Source organism: Setaria viridis, chromosome 5 (genome assembly GCF_005286985.2).
Source record: "Setaria viridis chromosome 5, Setaria_viridis_v4.0, whole genome shotgun sequence".
NCBI lineage: Eukaryota > Viridiplantae > Streptophyta > Magnoliopsida > Poales > Poaceae > Setaria > Setaria viridis.
The window spans coordinates 36,893,587-36,914,001 of NC_048267.2; the positions used below are offsets into that span (position 1 = coordinate 36,893,587).

General features: G+C 41.4%; 3 protein-coding genes and 1 pseudogene across 3 annotated transcripts; 1 reads left to right on the top strand and 3 right to left on the bottom strand.

The window, feature by feature from the left end:
• Positions 1-62: 62 nt before the first annotated feature.
• On the bottom strand, positions 63-2,971 carry LOC117856972 (probable protein ABIL5). Its single transcript, XM_034739432.2, has 8 exons — positions 2,825-2,971; positions 2,646-2,728; positions 2,379-2,526; positions 1,344-1,443; positions 954-993; positions 757-848; positions 486-565; positions 63-286 (listed from the first exon to the last, which is right to left on the bottom strand). Exons 1-8 carry the CDS (start codon positions 2,942-2,944, stop codon positions 194-196), a joined length of 756 nt encoding a protein of 251 aa, XP_034595323.1. The 5' UTR covers positions 2,945-2,971; the 3' UTR covers positions 63-193.
• Positions 2,972-6,289: 3,318 nt separating this feature from the next.
• LOC140222740 (uncharacterized) lies at positions 6,290-8,264 on the bottom strand. The gene has a single exon (XM_072293715.1). It carries the CDS (start codon positions 8,172-8,174, stop codon positions 6,681-6,683), a length of 1,494 nt encoding a protein of 497 aa, XP_072149816.1. The 5' UTR covers positions 8,175-8,264; the 3' UTR covers positions 6,290-6,680.
• A 564-nt stretch (positions 8,265-8,828) lies between these two features.
• Positions 8,829-11,070, bottom strand: LOC140222900 (uncharacterized; annotated as a pseudogene).
• A 7,516-nt stretch (positions 11,071-18,586) lies between these two features.
• LOC117857260 (protein CURVATURE THYLAKOID 1C, chloroplastic) lies at positions 18,587-20,295 on the top strand. Its single transcript, XM_034739847.2, has 6 exons — positions 18,587-18,809; positions 18,889-18,977; positions 19,453-19,539; positions 19,643-19,705; positions 19,830-19,867; positions 19,985-20,295. Exons 1-6 carry the CDS (start codon positions 18,701-18,703, stop codon positions 20,037-20,039), a joined length of 441 nt encoding a protein of 146 aa, XP_034595738.1. The 5' UTR covers positions 18,587-18,700; the 3' UTR covers positions 20,040-20,295.
• The last annotated feature ends 120 nt before the right edge of the window (positions 20,296-20,415 follow it).

The window sequence follows — 20,415 nt, forward strand, 5'->3', positions numbered from 1 at the left end:
ATGTTTAATACTCCTAATTAGTATCCAAACATCCTATGTGACATGTGCTAAACTTTAGCACGTGGGAGCCAAACAAGCCTTAAGTTCGTTGAACAAATTCGTTCAGTACTTTCTACTACCGCTACACAATCCGGGAAAAAAAACAGAGAGAGTACTGCTACGCTATCCCGTTGCCTTTTGGAGGTTTATCAGGTTATGCATGCCGCCTAGTTTTCTTGAGAAATGACAAGATGTTACTCCCATGATTGGCCTTCTTCTTGTCATCACCTAGAATAATGTGAACATCCTGAAAAAAAAGTTCCAAAAAAAAATTCTTCTGGTCAAGATAAGTTGTCACAGATATCTTTACACACTTTCAGAAAGCTTTTGATTGATTTGGTGCTGTTTATACGATGTAATGTCCATAAAACTTATGTACATAGAAAAGATAGAAATATCTTACACTTATCAAACACCAGCTTTATGTACATAGAATCTAAACATACCTCTACTCTAAAAGAAAATGACCTTCTTAGGGTCCTTGGGCTGTCATCAAAACTTGCAGATGCCGTGGTATGTTCTTTCCCTAGTAAGGATTTTGATAAGTCAACTGATTCAGATACTAGTAACTATCAAAACTTTTCAGGTTCATGCTTCAAAAGAAAGAAGAAAACGATAAGGACATAAGGGATTACACAACAGGAACAACGCTACATACTATATAACCAAAAAATTTCATATAAACATGCCGCCACCAATACTATATTTCATTATTACCAGTTGATGGTTGAACATCATAAGGTTTGAGAGTGAGGCCAGCTCCAGATAGTTTTGGGCCAGTAACTTTCAGAACTTCCAGACCATTTTTACTGTAAACAAATATTGAAAAAACTATTAAGTGATGCATACTTTACATAGAAAATATATAAATGAAATGATCAAAACTAAGTAACTAACAAGTAGTGAGAATAGACCTCGAGCTAGCACCATTTTCCTGTTTGGTCCATTGAACAGCTGTCGAAAAAAATAGCAGCAATTAGAACAATATCGATGCAACCATAGCTATCCATGAACCAGATAATTTTGTAAGAATCGAACCAAATGACACCAAATAAAAGGTACACTGTTCAAGCATCAAATTATGCAATCCTTCTTTACTATTTGCATGATCCCTGACTCAGTACTAAGCATGTGTGACTTCAGACAGGAATGACATCTGACCATAGGATTACAAACTTCATAAAATACGTGGATAAATTAGACATGAATATGTGCTAAACTCAACTCAATTTTACGTAGGTATGCTGCAGTTGCAATCATGTATTTATACTAAGTGATATGCAAGCAGAATTAAGAGGCTTTACATTGTGAGATGTAACGACGATGATATTGAATGGCATCAGGATCTCCTCGCACAGTCAAAAGCTTCCGGGAAGTGACATACTGTTCGCATGTCAAAAGCCTCTGGTGCCATGAACAGAGCACAGAAAATTCAGTGAATCATTGAGATCTCATTTGGTCATCGTTCATTGGAAGTCACAATAAACTATGAGAGAACTTTTTAAGATCTATGAGAGAAGCACGATGCAGATGCAGATGCTGTGCAGATGCAGCATGCCATCGTTCATTGACAATGACGATTGCACGCACAATGTAATTGAAGATAAGTAGACAACGTAGCGGTCCATACGCGTGCAGCATGCATTAATTACATATATGCATCACATGACGTCATCTCATAATCGATCAGTCTCTCACAAGTCATGACCATGTATAGTACCGCTGGTAACACTACTGTACTCATCATCACTACCTCGACCGCATTGTCATAAACAAGCAAGCAAGCGAGCACTAATTAATTTATAAATCTGATCATCTAGCCATGTACGTACGCTTGCTCGCTTGCAGCAGTTTTTACTTAATGATCTAAATACTCCTCACAATGCCAACGGAAATTGAGAAGTTAGGGGTAAAAAAGACTTTTTGTATTAGTCACATGTAATATGAAGCACTATATAAGCATAAGGATGATTTTGATCAAAAATCAAAGTTAAGGGACTAGATTGGCCGATTTGAAAGTTGAGCAACGAATTTGACCCTTGAGCAAAGTTGAAAGATCAAAATGCCTATTTTACCTTTTTTTAATGAACCTTGTGCCCGTTGTATTGTGTGGAGAAGGGTTTGTTACAGAGAACAGGATACTTGAAACAAATGCAGAGCAAATGGCCGGGAAAAAAAACTATCACTATCCTATCAGCTGCGCCTGGGACTTCCTAAATTGTAGTGACAGAGAAGAGATTAAGTCTCTAATCTGAAGATCACTGAAGTAACGAGTACTCCAGTTGGAAATTAGAGTACATTAATCATTATTCCAGTTTGCAAGCAAAGAGAATTCCGACCTGTTTCAAGAAGTTGATCTTTCGTTCTGCCTGTGTGACGTCAGTCTTCTCCTGCAGCTTGTGCTCAAGCTTGGACGAAACAGTCCCCAAGTGATCAACCACAGCTACGACTGCATCGCAGATGTAGCTCTTTGTACCCTCCAGAATCCTTCAATTCACGAAAAAAAAGGCACACACTCAATAATTCTACGGAAAACGAAAATTAACAACGTGTTCGCTAGAGTAGCTAAAGCTAAAGCAAGGGGATAAGCTCTGCGTTGGGCTTACAGCTTCTTCTTCTCGGTTTTGAGGAACGCTTTCTCGCAGCAGTCCGCGGCCTCGTGCAGCTGCGACCGGAGATCCTTGAGCTCCTGCACGACCAAAACCTCACCAACCCGTAAGCTTTACCACAAGCGCGTGACGCGAGACGGCGCCACCGAGCAAAAATCACGAGCCGCTCGACGTACCCTGAGCGCGCCGTCGAAGCTCTCGGCGCCGGGCCCGCCGAGCCGCGACGACGACCTGCCGAACGGCACCGCCGCGCCGCTCGTCGACGCCTCCCCCGCCTCGCCGGCCTCGGCGTCCATCTCCCTCCCTCCCTCCCTTCCCGCGCCCTCTCCGCGCGCGGCGCCAAGAAACGCCTGAGACAGTGAGACGGTGAGACCAATACGAGTGACTGTAGCGGTAGGACTGCAGGTGGCAATGTGTCGCCCCTCCGCTTCGGCTTTTACAGCGAGTGCTAGCACATAAATGGCACGCGCACGCAGACGAGCGCGAAGCAAGGGTTCGGGGACAAATAAGCGGGAGCAAGGAGACAAGGCGCCCAGGCGGTCGCGTGATCTCCCCTTGGCGCGGGGCGGCTCCGCGCAGGGATGGGAACGTGGGAGGGAACTAGGGAAGGGAGGCACTGAGGCACAGGCACGCACACCGCGAGCATACGACACGACGGGCTTTCGGCTTTCCCCGTGGGGGGAGCGCGCCGCTCCGACTCCGAGGACCGAGTCCGAGAGGCTGAGACGCTTGGACGGCGCGGCGCCTGCGCAGGGCTCGTGGCTCGTCACGGGCGCGGAGCGCGCTGGTGCTTGCGACTTTGCGAGTACCGAGTAGGGCTGCGAATTTTAAACATATGAGTCGTGGCAAGCTTCAAGATTAACCGCGCTAGCCACGTTAGCCTAATTATTTTTTTTACCCTGCGATCGGATTTTAACGGCCCATTTTTTTCACCGCTGTTTTGTTGCTCTGTGCAGGTCCACATGTCGCTTCCTGGTTGGCCGGAAGGCTCTCCCGGTCATGCACGGAAAAAAAAATGGATCCCGTTCTCGCCGTTCTCCCTCGCCCAGTCGCCCTCGGCTCCGTCCCGGCGCTTCCCCTCCCGTTGTCAGCCGCCCACGCAATACGCCGTGACTCCCGCTCACATCGTCCTACTAGTCGACCGCGCTTACCCCTTCCCCTCCCTCTGCTCGACATCGCCGCTGCCGTGGCGGCCCCGGCCCTAATCCCCAATCCAGGCGGACCAACATGCAGCATCGTCACCTCATCTTGTCGCCCAGAGTCGCTCCGCTCTCCTCTTCCCCTCCGGGCTCTGGCAATCGCCACCGCCTCCCTTTCCAAAGCGTGCTAGCCCCGCTGCCTCCTTTTCCCGCGACACAACCTCCCTTCCCGTGGCACGTCTGCTTGGCCATCTCTTTGACTGTTTCCCTCGTCCTCAGTTGTGTGGACGGAGCAGCAGGCAAACGCCGCCATGCCTGGTCCACGGGAGCGACGAGGTGCAGGCAAACGCCCCCTGGTCCCCTTCTTTGGTACCTTGTTATGATCTATCCTATCCAATTTCTGATGCTACATGCATTTCTCCTCACGCCATGATTGCTGCCTGCAAGTTGTTTGACAGAATGCTCTCGTGGCGACGTGGTGTTTGAAGCAGTGGAAGGAAGGTGTGGGAGGTGCCAGTCGCGCCAACACGGCCTCCCAGGCCTTTGGCGGTGCATGGGCACAGTGAAGGTGGCGCAAGTGCACAGCAAAGTAGGCAAGTAGCAGCCACGACACACGGAGGACGAGAGCCAGAGCCCAGAGGCCGTTTACAGCTCAGGAGCGCAGCGAAAGTGGCACAAGTGCGCAGCAAAGGGCAATGCAACAGCCTAGCAGACGACAATAGCCAGAGGTGAATCCCTTTGGTCATTCATCGTTCTCTGAAACTTAATGCCTTTTGTGGCTTTACTGAAAGTTTGGTGCATTAGTTTGTATTTGTATATCTGAATTGACTTCAGCTTTGGGGGAAGACATTCGGGAAACATTTTACTGACTCCATGCATACCATATTCTGAGCAAACATGTTAAGATCTGTGTTTTCATACACATTTGCTCATTGTACAATAATCAAATATTTTACTGATTCCAAGTAGATCATGTCCCGAGCAAAAACATGCTAAGATCTATGTTTTCGTATACGTTTGCTCACTATAGGATAATGGGAAGTGATATATGCATCGAAGCAAGCTATGAAATAACATTGTAAATGCTTTTTTTTTTAATCACAGATGTGTTCATTGATGGTTTGATATTAGATTTGGCAATGCAATATCTGGGTAGAGTAATTGTATTTCAGTCGATCTCCGTATTAATTTTCATTTCCGGATTTGTCTCCTAGGTTTTGTTAATTCTGACATGCCTCCAAGATGTCCTATCCTCAGGTACACAGGAAAACTCCATCACCTAGATTTTTTCCCACTCGATGATAGTTATGTACCTACCCATCATCCTTTTTCTTTTTGCTTAGTTGCTTTCAATTAAGATAGTGCTTAAAGACACATGATATGGGCAGAAAGAAATATTTGAGAGGGTTTTTCCCATCTGGTTCTTCATGTGCCATCTATGACCAAAGCTAGCCTTGCTAATTGATGCGACAAGGGATTTTCAGTTGCCTGGAAGTAAAATTATTGTAATACTTTGCTACTCTACATCAGAAACCTCACTTGGAGCTGTGCTTGGCAACCATTGGCATTTGACCTGCATGGAACTGTCAATGAATTGTGGGTGTACCTTACTGAAGCTTGTCTCATTCTTTGAGCTAGGCAGATGCATGGGCTGGAATGGATTCCAAGCAGATATTTCATCTGAACATGATTATGTGTTAGCTGATGCCTCGGCTTTTAGCAGGGTGTGATCATTGCATCTTTTCTAGCCTGATGGAGTTCTATTGCTTTTGTTGTGCATATACCATTGTTGCACCTTTTGTCACACATGTTTACTGTGGAGCGAAGCTGCCCTTGGATTTTCACACGCTCTACCTGATAACATGTTTTATATTGTGTTCTTTTACAGACTGCTTGGTGATATCAAAAGAACGCATACTCCCATCCATGAATGAAACTTATTTTCTGAATGCAGGCTACACCATCTTTCAAAGGGTGAGCTCTCACTGATGAATATATTTTTCGTAGAAGCCTGACCGGCCCACCCATAACTCTAGCGAGGACACAACTAGCTGAGCTATGCTCCTTATATTCTGAATGCTTGAGAGGCTACTGCTACTATCATTTGCATAAATTGGAGGTAAACAAAACTAATTTTTTTTTGCATAAATCATTTGGAGGTAAACAAAACCCCAAAAAAGTGTACTAATGATGATTTATGTATTACACTGCACCATGCTATGTTTTGTTCTATACTGGCCATTCTTCAGAAATTGAAGTGCAAGAAGGTTGATTAATGTCCACTTTTTTTTATATATATCATTGCAAAATCTTGTACAGGACCAATGTGAATGCCCTTTCTTTTTACCTCATTGCAACCTTCCTGGACCCAATATGAAGGGCAAGGATTTCACCTTTGACAATGCACTGGCGGATAAGATAGTATCAATGGCTTCCTGATTAGTACAAATATTGAGATAGGTCCTGAGCGCATGGATTTTAATTGCTGCTTGGTGATGTCTCTTAATTTTTCCTTCCGTGCAACAACTTCCATATGCTATCAAGTCTAGAATTTCAATTATAATCCTTAAGACTGCCTCTTAGTTACGTTGTAAATTATCTGTGCCTGTTTCGTTGTTAGGGCATGTACAGTCCACAGACAGGGGTTGTCTGCAAGCACCTCGAATTTAGCAAACAGACAGCTATACAGACAAATCATACAATGGAGAGTCTGTTTCACTGTCTGCAAGTTGTTTAATGCTTTGCATATAGCCAAGATCAATCATGAGCACAACTTTGTGTACCATTGTGTTGCTATTTGATTAAAACCACATCAAATATAAATAAAAGAGGATTGCGATTACAATATTTGTTTAAAGTCATAAGCATAAATGATATATTAAATATAATTACATCATCGTGCACGATTAGGTCCATAGCGCTGCCATATATGCTCGATTAGGTCCTTCTTGAGTTGCCTATGTGTTGGCCGAGCTCTGATAGCCGAATTCCTTCGAAGCACCTCTGCGAAGCATGGATTAGGGTTGTCACCTGTTTGCACTTCAGATGGGAGTACTATCGTCGCACTCGCATTCTCGTTCACATCCAATGAAACTCTAGCCAATTCCTTCTCATCTTCAACTATCATATTATGAAGGATAACACAAGCTTGCATTATGTTGACAACGTCTCCCTGCTTCCATAACCTTGACGGCCGTCGAACAATATCAAAGCGAGATTGCAGTACGCCAAATGCACACTCGACGTCTTTCCTCGCCCCTTCTTGCATTTTTGAATATAATTTGTCTTTGTCCGACTGAGGAGATGATACGGTTTTCACGAACACCGCCCATTCTGGATATATTTTGTCAGCAAGATAATAGCCCATGTCATATTGTGTTCCATTTACCATATATTGTACCTTAGGAGCTTCGCCTTTTATTGCATCAATGAACAATGGTGATTTGTTTAAGACGTTGATATCATTCTGAGACCCGGCTGTACCAAAAAAGGCATGCCATATACGAAGATCATGAGACGCCACTGCTTCAAGGATCATAGTAGGAACGCCTTTGTCACCACGTGTAAACATGCCTGCCCAACCTTTTGGGCAATTCTTCCATGCCCAGTGCATACAATCGATGCTTCCCAACATCCCTGGAAAACCACGTGCCTCATTTTCTTCTAAGATTTTTTCCAGTTCATCGGGTCTTGGAGGACGTAGATACTCATCACCAAAACATGCAATGACTCCTTCAGCAAATTTTCCCAAAATCTTCAAAGAAGTGCTGGCACCGATCTTCAAAACCTCATCTAGTTGATCAGCAGAGGTGCCATAAGCCAGCATCCTAATAGCCACAGTGCACTTTTGAAGGGGTGAATGCCCAAGCTTACCAATTCCATCGGCTCTTTGGGTAAAATAAGGAGACCAAGCTCTTAGCGTGTGCACGATGCGTAGGAACAATGGCCTATTCATCCTAAATCTCCTTCGAAACATCTCATCGGTGTATATAGGATTTGCGAAAAAGTAATTAGCGACAAGATCATCATGACCTGATTGCCGATTCCTTGGTATGATCCTTCTTGGTCCACTAAGCTGGCGACGACGGTGACTTCCAGTTGATGATTCTTCATTGTTCTCGGCCTTCAGTTCATCTGCAATCTCATTTATAATTTCTTGGAAGATTTCATCCTCTGCTAGAAGATCATCCACTGTGAACACTTCTGTAGGATCAAAGTCGTCGTCGTCTTCAAGATAACCTGCTTCATCTGATGACGACGGCTCCATACAGTTGGCTGGGTGGAAGATCAAAGCGTGGCAGAGGTGGAACAACAGTAGATTAAAGAGCAATGCAATCTGCGGCCAACAGAGGTAAAAATATATAGTACTCGGCACTGTATGGAGCATTCACTCCTCCAGTTACAAGCATTGTGAACACTCCTCCAGTTACAAGCATTCCACATTCACACAATGCGTCAGTTCACAAGCATTCCACATTCACACAATGCGTCAGTTCACAAGCATGCCACATTCACACAATGCGTCAGTTCACAAGCATTCCACATTCACACAATGCGTCAGTTCACAAGCATGCCACATTCACACGTCAGTTACAAGCATGGCAAATTCACACCATGCGTCAGTTACAAGCATGGCACATTCACACCATGCGTCAGTTCACATTACACATTCATAGAAAAAGCTTTTCTCATTTCACTGTCATAATTTCATTTAAAACTTGAAGATTTCATATAGGGTTCTCTATGCAACTTCCAACAGAAAGCAATTCAAATATAAGTCCATAACCAATTGATCAAAATGAGAACCATTTAGACAACTATTATCCTTAAGCCTAAGTGATACAATGCCAAGCAGACCAACACAATGTTTTAAACCATCGGATAACTGGAACTAGCTGCATACATTTAGATATTACTAGTACTTCAGGGCAGCAGCTACTTCAGGGCAGCAGCTACTTCAGTGCATCATGATGAAGCTGCAAGAAATTACTCTATCAGCTTGTTGAATTAATTTTTGAAAAAACAGGAAACAGAAAGAACACATACCAAATTAGAAAATTTCAGGAAAAAGCATCTTCCTCAAACACTTCATGGCAGCAACCCTCTCAACCTTTTCTTCATCCGTCATTGAACTGGTATCTAGTGAAATGAGGCTATTATATGCATCCATCATTTTTGATTCTTTCTCTAGTTTTTTCCCCTCCATCTCAATCTTCTTGGCCTCCATCTCTAGTTTCTTCCCCTCCATCTCTAGCTTCTTTGACTCTCTATTCTCTTGTGCTGTTAGATGGGCAATTTTTTGTGATCTCAATTTTATCAGAAGACAACTTTTTCTGCAATTCTAGTATCTTCATACGGTCTGCATTGGCACATTCCTGTATCTTGCCAAGTCTGTCCACCTTGTCCACGTCAATTGCAGAATTTTTGGATTTTCCATCTTCATTTACTTCCTTGGACTTGCCTTTTGCAGCAAGATCAGCCTTTTTTGCTGCCTTTTGGCCTATTGGACGTTTTGGTGTTTCATCTGCACTATTTTCATTTACCTCTCCTTCTTCTTCGAGGTGATATGACTTCCTTTTACGAGCGTTCTTCAGCCCTTCATTATAGGTTTTCCACTTCGGCTCTTCACGACACATCTTCCAAACATTCTTAAGAGTAAAGGGTCCTAACACAGGTTTTCCTTCATCATTTTTGCTGTCTTCCACATAGAAATCCTCAGCTGCTTCCATCCACATCTGATCAGAATAGCCACTTGTATACACCCTGCAAGCCTTCAAATATGCACATTCAAAGAGGTCACACAACTTATTAATTTTGTGCCATCGATCCTTGGCTTGCTTTGCATTCCTTGCCCTCTGTGGTGCTGTTTTCTTGTTGTATTCATCGATAACATCACCCCAATACGCTTCACCCTTCCTATCGGATCCGGTGGTTGAGTCCGTCGAATGCTTGATCCAAGCACTCATTAATCTTTCATCTTCTTTTGCTGTCCACAAAATCCGCTTCTCAGTCCTAACATTTTCATTGTCTCTATCTACTGCAGCAGGCTGCTTATCTACATCCACTACAGCCTGGCTGTTCAAAATGCCCATAAATCCACCAGGTGGGTGTGAATTATTTTCCCTGTATAAATGAAGTAACAGCATGTCAGCATGTTAATTCAGACTCAAAATTCAGAGAATAACTGCTTTTTTATTATAACTAATAGCATGTCACCAGCAAAATTGGCATGGCTGGTAGTCTGAAAAAGGAATATTTTTTATTTTGTGCATTATGAGTACACTTCAGGTAGGCACACAAGTTTAGCAGAAAAGCTGCTGTTTTAATAAAAGATAAGAGAACATTGCCTTGATATGGGACAGGGATATTCACAGTAGCTTCACTTGCTAGTAAATTCTAACATTCCAACTACAAAGATGCCTCCAGGACCATCCAAATATAATCAGCTCACATGCCATCAGCTCACATGCCATCAGTTCATATGCATTTCACAAAATTAAGTACAACAATCAATAGTTCATACTCGGCAGCAGTTTGATCCAAACAAAGAATGTCAAAGGGTAGTGCATATATATTGCCAACTTCATTGTCTAATGAGAAAAAAGGATCACATATCAGGTCAATGACGAGTATACTAAAAAGATTATCATGTCAATGATGACTGAACTAAATGGATCATCACCTCAATTTGGATAAAACTTCTGTTTTCAGAGATTCAGAGAAGCTGCTGTTTTCAGATAAAAAGATTATCATGACGAGTATACTCAAAAGATTATCAGCAGAATTGTATACATAGCATTGTATTTCTATCATACTGTTGATAGAAGCAACCTCATATCTGTTTGGATAAGAAGGATGCATGTCTAAATTATCATGCAGGACACCACACTATCATGCTCCTCCAAACAAAACAAATACTGATAGAAGCAAAACACCACATTATCATGCTCCTCAGAACAAAACAGATAGAGTAACGGCACTGACAAAATTGCTAATGGAAACAACAATGCTGAAACAAAAACAAATTGGAAGAAGTTTTACCATGCTGGATCTAAAATTGGTTGACGCCGAAAAGCAGGAGAAATTGAGCTGGTGCCGCTGCCGCCGGTGAAGCCACCGTTGAAGGTTCTGCCATGGCTGGTGCCGCTGCCGCCGGTGAAGCCTCTTCTGGCATGGATTGGGGACAAATCGTCCGCGTCCGTCCAGGAATCCGTCGCCGCGCCGAGCCCATGGGAACCGTCCGCCTCTGGCGTGCCGGTGCCGTGGATCCGGCAAAAGGGCATGGGAGCTGCTGCAGCGCCATACCATCGATTGCCGGAGATGGGGGTGGCCTGAGCCGCTGCCGAGTCGTCGCGACTGGGATACAGCACCGCTGCCAAACCCCGGGCTCCAGCGCCTCCACCACGCCCTAGGGCTCCGGCCTCGCCGTGGCCGTGTTGCTCGCTCATCAGCGACTGGAGCGGCGGCTGCATCCGCCCTGCCTCTGCCCCCACCGGCCACCGCTGCTGCCGAAGCCGCCGCCGCCGCCGCCGCCGCCGATGCCGCCTAGGCGTTGCTTGCGACTGATGGCGGGAGAAGTGAAGAAAGGACGCGGGGAAGACTGATTTGGCGCAAAGAAGATGAATCCCGCCCACCGCATCAGGATCCCGCGAGACGGCTTGGAGACGAGCGCTCGTACAGCACGTCGATTCGTCGGCGATTTGAGGTTGGAGCACGAGCCGAGCTCGGCGTCTCCCGTGCAGACGGCCTTCGCTTCTCTCCTCATTCAATTGGGGGCGGCGGGGGGGTAAACGCAAAAACTGCAGCACGCAGATGGCCTAAATAGACCGGCTGTACATGCCCTTAGCAGTCCCAATGGGACATTGATGATAGTTTCTATCCCTCTTAATTATCATGCCAACTAAGCAATTTGCTGATGTGGCAGTAGATTTATTATGGAGAGAGAGAGAGAAACGATTTCTTAGAGAGGAAACCAAGTCCTCACGCGCACCAATGGGCCAAGAAACCAGCGAATCTACATTGGGGAGACCCAAGTAGTTTCTTCTTACTTACTGCCGGATCCTTTGCGCTTGCACCGCTGCTACCCATCACTCGAGCTCCTTTACATGATGCACAGAGGATCTGGTACTAGAATGGAGAATGATTGGTTGGATTTTTGTTTAGACTCTAGATTAAAAAAATTGCATTGTGAAGGATGATTTCTTGATACAATATCCTAGACTATGGAAACTAGGTTGGTTTCTCCTATTGGGAGTGCCCTTATGCTGTACTGGAGGACACACACTAAACTACCATGGGACCTGATTGTGCTGAATTGTCTAGAATAGTGTTATGCATTATGTGTGAAAGCATGTGCCTTTATCGTTCTTGATCATATCCATTTCTACAATGGCTTGCACGACAGAGCACAAACAGTGCAACACACGCAGGGGCGCGCCAAACACTAGTGTGTGATGTAAAGGAGCCGAGCTCGCCTCAAGCATGAGGTTGTTAGAGCATCGAGCCGAACTCAATTCAGAGCCTTAAACCATCCGAGCCTACAGCTAGCTTCAAACTTGGCTCGATAATAATTCTAGCCGATCTCGAGTCGAGCTTACAAGCCAACCACAAATAGTTCACAACTCCTGATATTTATACTATTCATAAACTTAGTAGATCAAAATGTATCTAGTAATTAGACTAGAGTCATTGTATTACTTGTAGATAATGGGTATTTGCACAATATAATTAAGCAATAAAATTAGAAAATATGTGTACACACCTTATAGAGTCATAGCCGGTCGTAATGCACGAGCTTACTTCAAACTTTTCGATTTTAAACTCTAAAGCTCACGGGGTTTGAGTTAGGCTTGAGCTTGGTTCATTTAGAATTCGAGCCGATCTCGAAACAAGCCTAATACCGAAGCTGCCGTGTCACTCCTTGCAGAGCCTGCACGTCTGTTCCGCTCACCTCCGTGCCTGCACATGCGCTTGCGCTAACAAGTAACAACCATCAACAGCCAAAAGATACGCGTGCATGCCCACATGCGTGACCTGCTCGCCGACCCGCATGCCCCACGACGCACCGGGACGAAGGGATGAGTAGCGAGCGGCGGCAAAGGTCTCCGCCTCCTCCCTGGTAGGCCGGCCCAAGAAGGGTCCGGAAACAAATAGCCTAGTAAGGCATATTTATTTGACAAAACTCTATGCAACAATAAAATTTGAGCGCGGTTCTAATTCTAAACTTGCAGTTTAACACCTCGGGTAATTTGGTTATTGCGGCTGAAATAAAAAAATATTGTTTACAGTTTGCATTTTCTGTAAAAAAATTTTATGAAGTTTATTTACTATTTTATAGTATTTTTTAATTGCGCATAAATGCAGTAAAATAGTGCCTTTTAATTATAGAAATATGGTTTTAGGTATATGAGCTCTCTAAATTTTTGAAAACCCCTCTGAGGCTCGTATTTCAACTTTTTTAGCATGTTTAATGGATATATAATTTTGAAAATTTGAACCATTAATCTTTGAAGTGGCTAGAAAATTACCTTTAATAATAAAAAATGGTTTTAGGTTTATGACCTCTCTCGACCTTGAAGAACCTTAGACATAATACCTCTAAGAGTGTCATATTTATATGTTTTTCCTGGCAATTGTGTGAATGGGGTAAATATTTTTTCTAGAAAAATTCTAAAAAATTATAATAATTATCTATTGAATAGATTAACCAATATTAATTAATTTTGCACTTGTTTCATGCATTTAAAACACATGAAGTGTGCCTGTAGCAATTGCATGAATATGTAGGATGTGACATGAAGTCATTATTTCTTGAAGAAATATAATATTGGTTTTAAGCCTAGCATCATGTAATTTCCAGAAGAAATGCTATATAACTCTGAAAGTTATTTCAGCTAACTCCCCAGCACGACATTATGATTTTACAATAGCAGTAAAATCTTAAGAAGTATGTCAACTATTTGAGTTCATACATAACATGAAGTTATGCAGAGTTAATATGTTTTCTTGAAGAATCATATTGTGTTGCCACCTTGGCACTTTTGCAATTCAAGAAGAATATGCATAAACTCAATATAGAAAATATTATGCAATCAGAAGTTGTGTAAAATACCGAAGTGGAAGGGAAATAATATATATTTCAGAAGTAATGTTAGGCTCAGGGGGGAGATGCATCGAGACAAAGAAGTTTCATGCTCACCCTATAACCTATAAATAGAATTTCCTACATTAAGTTGCATTATTAAATTATATTCCTGAATAATTTGGTTATACCTCATGAAGATTAAGCACTTACCTTTTCCTTTAATACCGGAAGTTTAGCATTGGTTTAAGAATCTTTCCCAAAATAGAAGTGCAAATTGAACAAATTGGTGTTTCTTACCTCCGTATAGGTTTTTCTCACCTCATCTTGTGCCCACTTGCTTGTAGCAATTTTACCCGTAGTAATCACTTTAATATCATGGAATATATAGAAGAATTACATATTGAATATTGTAAATAATTGCTTTAAATTGCCTATTTGATAAATTGAAATTATTTTCCACTAAAGTCTCAAGTAACCCATATAGGCTATAGTTATTGTGCATTGCTACCATGCAGGTAGAACAAAAATCAAATTTTCATGAAACACATTAACTAGTAATATACATATTTTTTTAATTGAATTTAGAATATTCAATTTATCTATTAAGTTGTATATTACTCGACTATGTACTGTACTGAATACATGAGCACACTAACTTGAAGTTTATTCTACCTAAATCACATTGTTGTACACCGAATAGTACACCTATATGGATTTCATCCATACCTTGTATGTACTAGCAGTATAACTTAATTCTATGGAATATTTGAAGTAATTTATAGATCATGCTTGAAGTATAGTATCACATGAAGTGCAATTGTGGTATGAAAAGGGGGAGAAACTGGGGATCTACATGCATATGACAATGTGGATAAATTTGAAACTAAAATATTTTAAGAGGCATGTCCCTAATCCTGTAAAATTGTTGGTTTAGAGCCTCATCCTGTTAGATTGATGGACAATTGACGTGCAAGTTGGCCCGTAGCCATAGTCACTGTAATGATTAAGCATGTAGCTCTATGTAGCTTTGTAATCCTGATACCACTATGTCACTCAGAATGACAAAGTTAGTAGTTATTCCATACTAATGTGAGGACCTACATGTCACCGCATTAATTAAAAATCTTTGCATGGACATCACATCAAAATTCGCTTCATGTTGGCTTGTAGCCATCATGCTATTCCTATCATCGCACCAGCTTGCATACTATGCTCATTCAAAACTTCTCCTGCTGAGAAGTAGCTCCCACTCTGAGAAGATGGCCAGTAAGTTATCATAACACTCTATCAACCAGCTAGCAAGCTGACAAATCAGTGTATTATATACATATGTGCAAAATGACTAATAGTCATTAATTAATCTTTTGTCAAGAAGGCTAAGATCAGGGGGAGCAAACCGTCTATAATTGACCTGATAGGAAATTTATCTAATTAGAAATTGGATGGCCCAATTAGAATGGGTTCGTGAAAAAATGGACCTATTAGTCCATGGTGTGGAAAATAATTTGTATTATGGATTCAAAATCAAATGGAGAATTTCTAAAAAAAGCAATTAAATTTTCTAGAAGAAATTCCATGTAGATTATATTTTGCATAAATTTTAAACTTGAAGTTTAATTATCAAAATTACTTGAAGTATACGGTATGAATTTTTAGCTGAATATTTTGGGCTAAATAAATAAAGAAGCTAGACAATAGAATAGTTCTATAAACTTATTGGTATGCATAGTGTACCAAACTGCTAAATGTATTAATGAAGTCTAGCTCACCGCATAACAAATAACCCCTAAAGTCTAAAATAAAGTGCGTGAAATTTTATTTCACCATCTTATCATACAAATGGGCATCAACTTGAAGTTGGAGAAATATGGACCTGAATTTCCATTATATTAAGCTCATGGGGATATCATTGGAAGTATGCTATATTTATGAAGATGTAATACCAGCATTAGGGGAGAGAAAGCCCATATGAATTCCTCATATTCAGTGGAAGAATGATCTTCATAATATTCCTGAAAGCTTGAAGCAGGAATAGGAACACGCACTAAATCATACTCGCATGAAGCGAAATATAATGCTAGAAAATTAAAATGTGAGGAATCCCATGAAGAGCATCACGTGATGTGGAAACACACTTGAAGTGAAATTCCTTGAAGGATTTTATCCTAGTGAGAATGTGCACTTAATGAATACTCACAAATGGGAATCCAAAAATTTGGAGAAACAACCTGAAGTTATTAACCAGAAGTTAAGTTTACCTGTAGTAAACATAATGCTATGTGTGGTATATCTCGGGTATTCACCGTGGCAGATGACTTGATCATTAATTTAAAATCTATAGGGATGCCTATTGGTTTTGGATCAAATGAACTTGTCAACCAATTTATTGAAATCTCCGTAGAATTCTGGAAAGAAGACCGTTATGGTCAAATACCTCACAAACTAAGAAATGATCATCATGAAGATGAATACCTAACACTATAAAGCGTGCGCAATATTTTGTGTTGGGATAGCAGATACTAGTTGACATTATAATAGTCTTATCCTGAAGATATAGGAGAAAAGAATGAATGTCGACAACATTATCTCTATCATTGCAAATGTTTTTCTAATGAGAATATGGATCCATTAGCAAAGTCTATGGCAGAGTTACATGAAGCACTCATATTGGGTCAACGAAAGAAGGCAATTGAGGTCGAACCATGAAGAAAGTATTTGAATCTGAAAGTTCAAATTGGATGAATCATTATGAAATAATGACATGGTGATATGGAATGGTTCATAAGTCTTTCCAGAGACTAGTAAACTCCCATTATATATGAATTAATATTATGCTACATATCTAGAATATAGGAATAATGAATGAAATATATTATGCAGTTAATAGATGGATTCTAAAAATCCATAAGAGTTGATCCTTAAAAGACTCATCATTCCTCGAAGGAATAAAAAAACAATAAATTGAAGTTAAATCTCATACTAAGTATTAAATGTCTAAGTTTGATAATGTTCCTGAATGAATATTAATAGTCTCTAGAAGAGCAATTCCTTGAAGGAAATAAAGTCATAAAAGTGACTTATTGTGAATAACACATTCCAAATAAAAGAGTTCATTGAAGAGCTCAAATTAAAAGGATCGAGTAAATCACTTCTCTCTTGCATGAGGGAATTTCTCACAGAAGAGAAATACTATTCTCGAAGAATTAGAAAATTCTTGAAGGATATAGTCAATGAATGAATTATCAGTCAATTTCTAAATGAACACCAAAATCCCGAAGATATGAATGAAAATTCATACAGATCCAAGTGATTGAATTAAGAATATAGTGAGGAATCATGTGGTCCTGAATGTACCATGAAAGCACATGAGCATTGATAACATGTATCCTCACATGCTATAGAAGGTATATTGGTGACTAGCAATTTGAATTATCCCCTCAAATGTCAACTTAAGACTGATTACTGGCAATTTGAATTATCCCCTCAAATGCCAACTTAAGACTGATTATCTACAATGGAAGTGAGGAATAAGCCAATTACTGAAGATCTACAGAACAGATCATTGGTAATAACTCAGAATCCACTAAGATAGAGTTGTTGTTATTTTAAGTTAAAATATTGAAGTTTGAAATGTAATATCTAGAAGATATGCAAATTTGTAGCTCATTATCCCTAGATTCGTTTGAAAGGATAAATTTTATTTTGTGTTGCATAGTTAAATAAGTGGTTACTAGTGTTCGAAGCATTGCTCCTAATATAATTATGAATTAAGTCTTTGAAGGACTAAATATTGTACTCATGCACATTTATGAGGAATGTGATTAGGGCATTTTGAACATTGAAGTTCAAAGGTAATCATATTTAGATCTAAAGTCTTTTAAGTTGTTCCTAGAAGGAATCAACCTGATTTACTACGAAGGTATACCATTCAGTTACTTAGATCATGTAGATCTTTATTGCAAAAATCATAAAGTTCAGGCATAAATTTTGAAGATTGATTACTGAAGAATAGGAACTATATAATACTATATAACCAAGAAGATTTAATGTTATACTCTTTTCTTTTCCCTTTTATGAGTTTTTACTTGAAGGTTTCTCACATAAGATTTTTGACGAGGCAACATGTGCAAGACAATTGCGGTTGATATGTCCTCTTTTCTCCAAGAACTGTTTTTCCTAGTGGATTTTCAGATGGAGTTTTTGATGAGGCATATGCATTCGCGGTAATCGTCCAAGGGGGAGTATTGTAAAATAACTGGACTTCTTGGGCCTGTTCGCTTCAGCTTATAAGCCGGCTGAAAAGCTGAAACGGCTGATTTGTTGTGAGGAAAATACTGTTTGGTGGCTGATAAGCCGGCTGATAAGCTGAAGCGAACATGTTGCTTATGGATGGAAATGAGGACTAGAATCCTAGTCCTTTTTCGGTTGCTTGTGGGCTCTTACCAAATCTCTACGCATAGTTGGGAGTATATATACGAGGGAGATCTCCATTGTAAATCATCGATACGAGGAATAAAGACGAGCTCCATCTATATTGTGCTTTTGTCTACTTGTCTACTTTGTTCTTGTGATTGTTGTGAGAGACGTTAGAGAGAAGATCGATGTGTTTCACAACAGCCGTCACTGCTCACACCTTCCATTCGGCGGGGAGACGGATCTGAATATCTGACAGGTTAAGGGGCAATCTGCAAACCAGACATCCGATGTTGCGTTAGTGGACTAGAGAGCTCCGGTTCACACCGGATGCACAAGACGGAGGCAAATCAGTTCTTCGGTTCATCCACACAGACACCATCTCATTCTGCGACGACTCTCAGGGGTGGGCAGCCATGATGGCTTGTGCCCTCGCCGTCGTCCAGCCTGCAGCGGTTCTTGCGCCATGCGGCAGGAGGAGCCTCTCCGGCCATCTCCCACGGCTGCCGTCTCCCAGACTTTCAGGTAAATTACACCGTGCAACATACTGTGCGTTTTGGTTTCTGTATACAGGCACGATGTGATGTGCAACGCAGCGGTGCAGGTAGGATCAGGAGCCGCAGCGTCGTGGCGAACGTCGCGCAAGACAGTTCGGAATCGTCCGGGAGCGTTGTGAGATACGTCAAGAGTTCTGTGAGTTTCTTGTCCTCAATTCTCGTACCTGTTTAGCCATATGAAGCTTAAAAGTTGAGCTTCAAAATGATAAGGTTTATCTGGTTTGTGGTTAGTACTTCTTACAATATCTTGAGGCTGACAAGTTGAATATGTCGTGACCTGCCATGGTCTTCAGCGTACCATAAAGTCGTAAACTGTGATGCTTCTCGGCTAAGCAAATCGGGTCTTTCAAGATTGGATACTATTACCTACAACGTAGCTGGGGAACACCACACTGACAATGCAGAAAAAATAAATCCATGTTTGCAGTTTTCACTTCCGACGCCCGATGCATCAGTGCTCAGTCCAGCTACTCTGTTGTTATACTTTTTGCTGCAGTACCTTGGCGTTATGCTTTTGTTTAGTGACATTAGTGCTTCATGAGATATTTCATATGAATCAAGGAACGTAATTAAACCCGTCTTTGATATCATTTATATTTTAAATGAAACAGTTGAGCACTGCTGAAGACATCTTTGCTCTAGCTGGAATAGGCTTTGCAACCGTAGCTGCATTATGGGCTTCAGTACATCTCATTGAGGTAAGTTCCATGACGTCCAGATATGCAGCTTTCAGTTCCAAACCAGAGAAAGTATTTTGCCACAAGATAAGATTAATCCGGCTCATCTTTGATTCACCTTCAGATCATCGATAAGCTTCCGGTTCTTCCACTTTTCTTTGAATTAATCGGGATACTAGTTGCCTGGGTAAGTTCTAGTCCAGACCCTTGAGGGTTTAGGCTACAATTTTTCCCCATCTTTTGAAATGTTTTTTTGGGTAGTATTAGTACAATTTTTAAGGGTTCACTATCTGCTCCTTTTGACATTTCAGCTGTTCATCTACAACAATCTCCTCTTCAAGGCAAAGAGGTACCAACTAGCTCCCCATGGGTTTGCATTGTGTTTGAGGAATTAAGGCAACAGATTTACACATTGTCGTCAGCTACTTCTGTACGTTTTGGATTGATTAGTTCATACTATCTGCAGGCAAGAGTTTCTGGAGAACATCATAAGCACAGCATCTCGAATCTCGGGGCAGTAACTTTCGGAGGCAACAGTGGAGAACAAGCACGGTGTTATGTGGCCCTCTATAGGCCTGCCGAGACGCGAGATGTAACGTTTAACTGTACGCATATGATGTGAAAAACAACTGTGACCATTTTTCACTCTAGAGGCAAAATACCAATTTTCTGTACAGGTTAGTGTGATTAAAACCATTCCCCTAGTAGTGAAAATTGGACTCGGACCTCTTGGTGTACGAGCCAAATAAGAGCAGACCGTCAGAACCAGTTCTTCAACCGAATGTTTTGGCTAGTCGATTTCATATTCAAGGATGAATCATTTCATATTCAAGGATGAATCAGGAAATTTACATCCGAAACTTGCAGAACAGTGCAACAGCATGAAGAAGTAAAAGA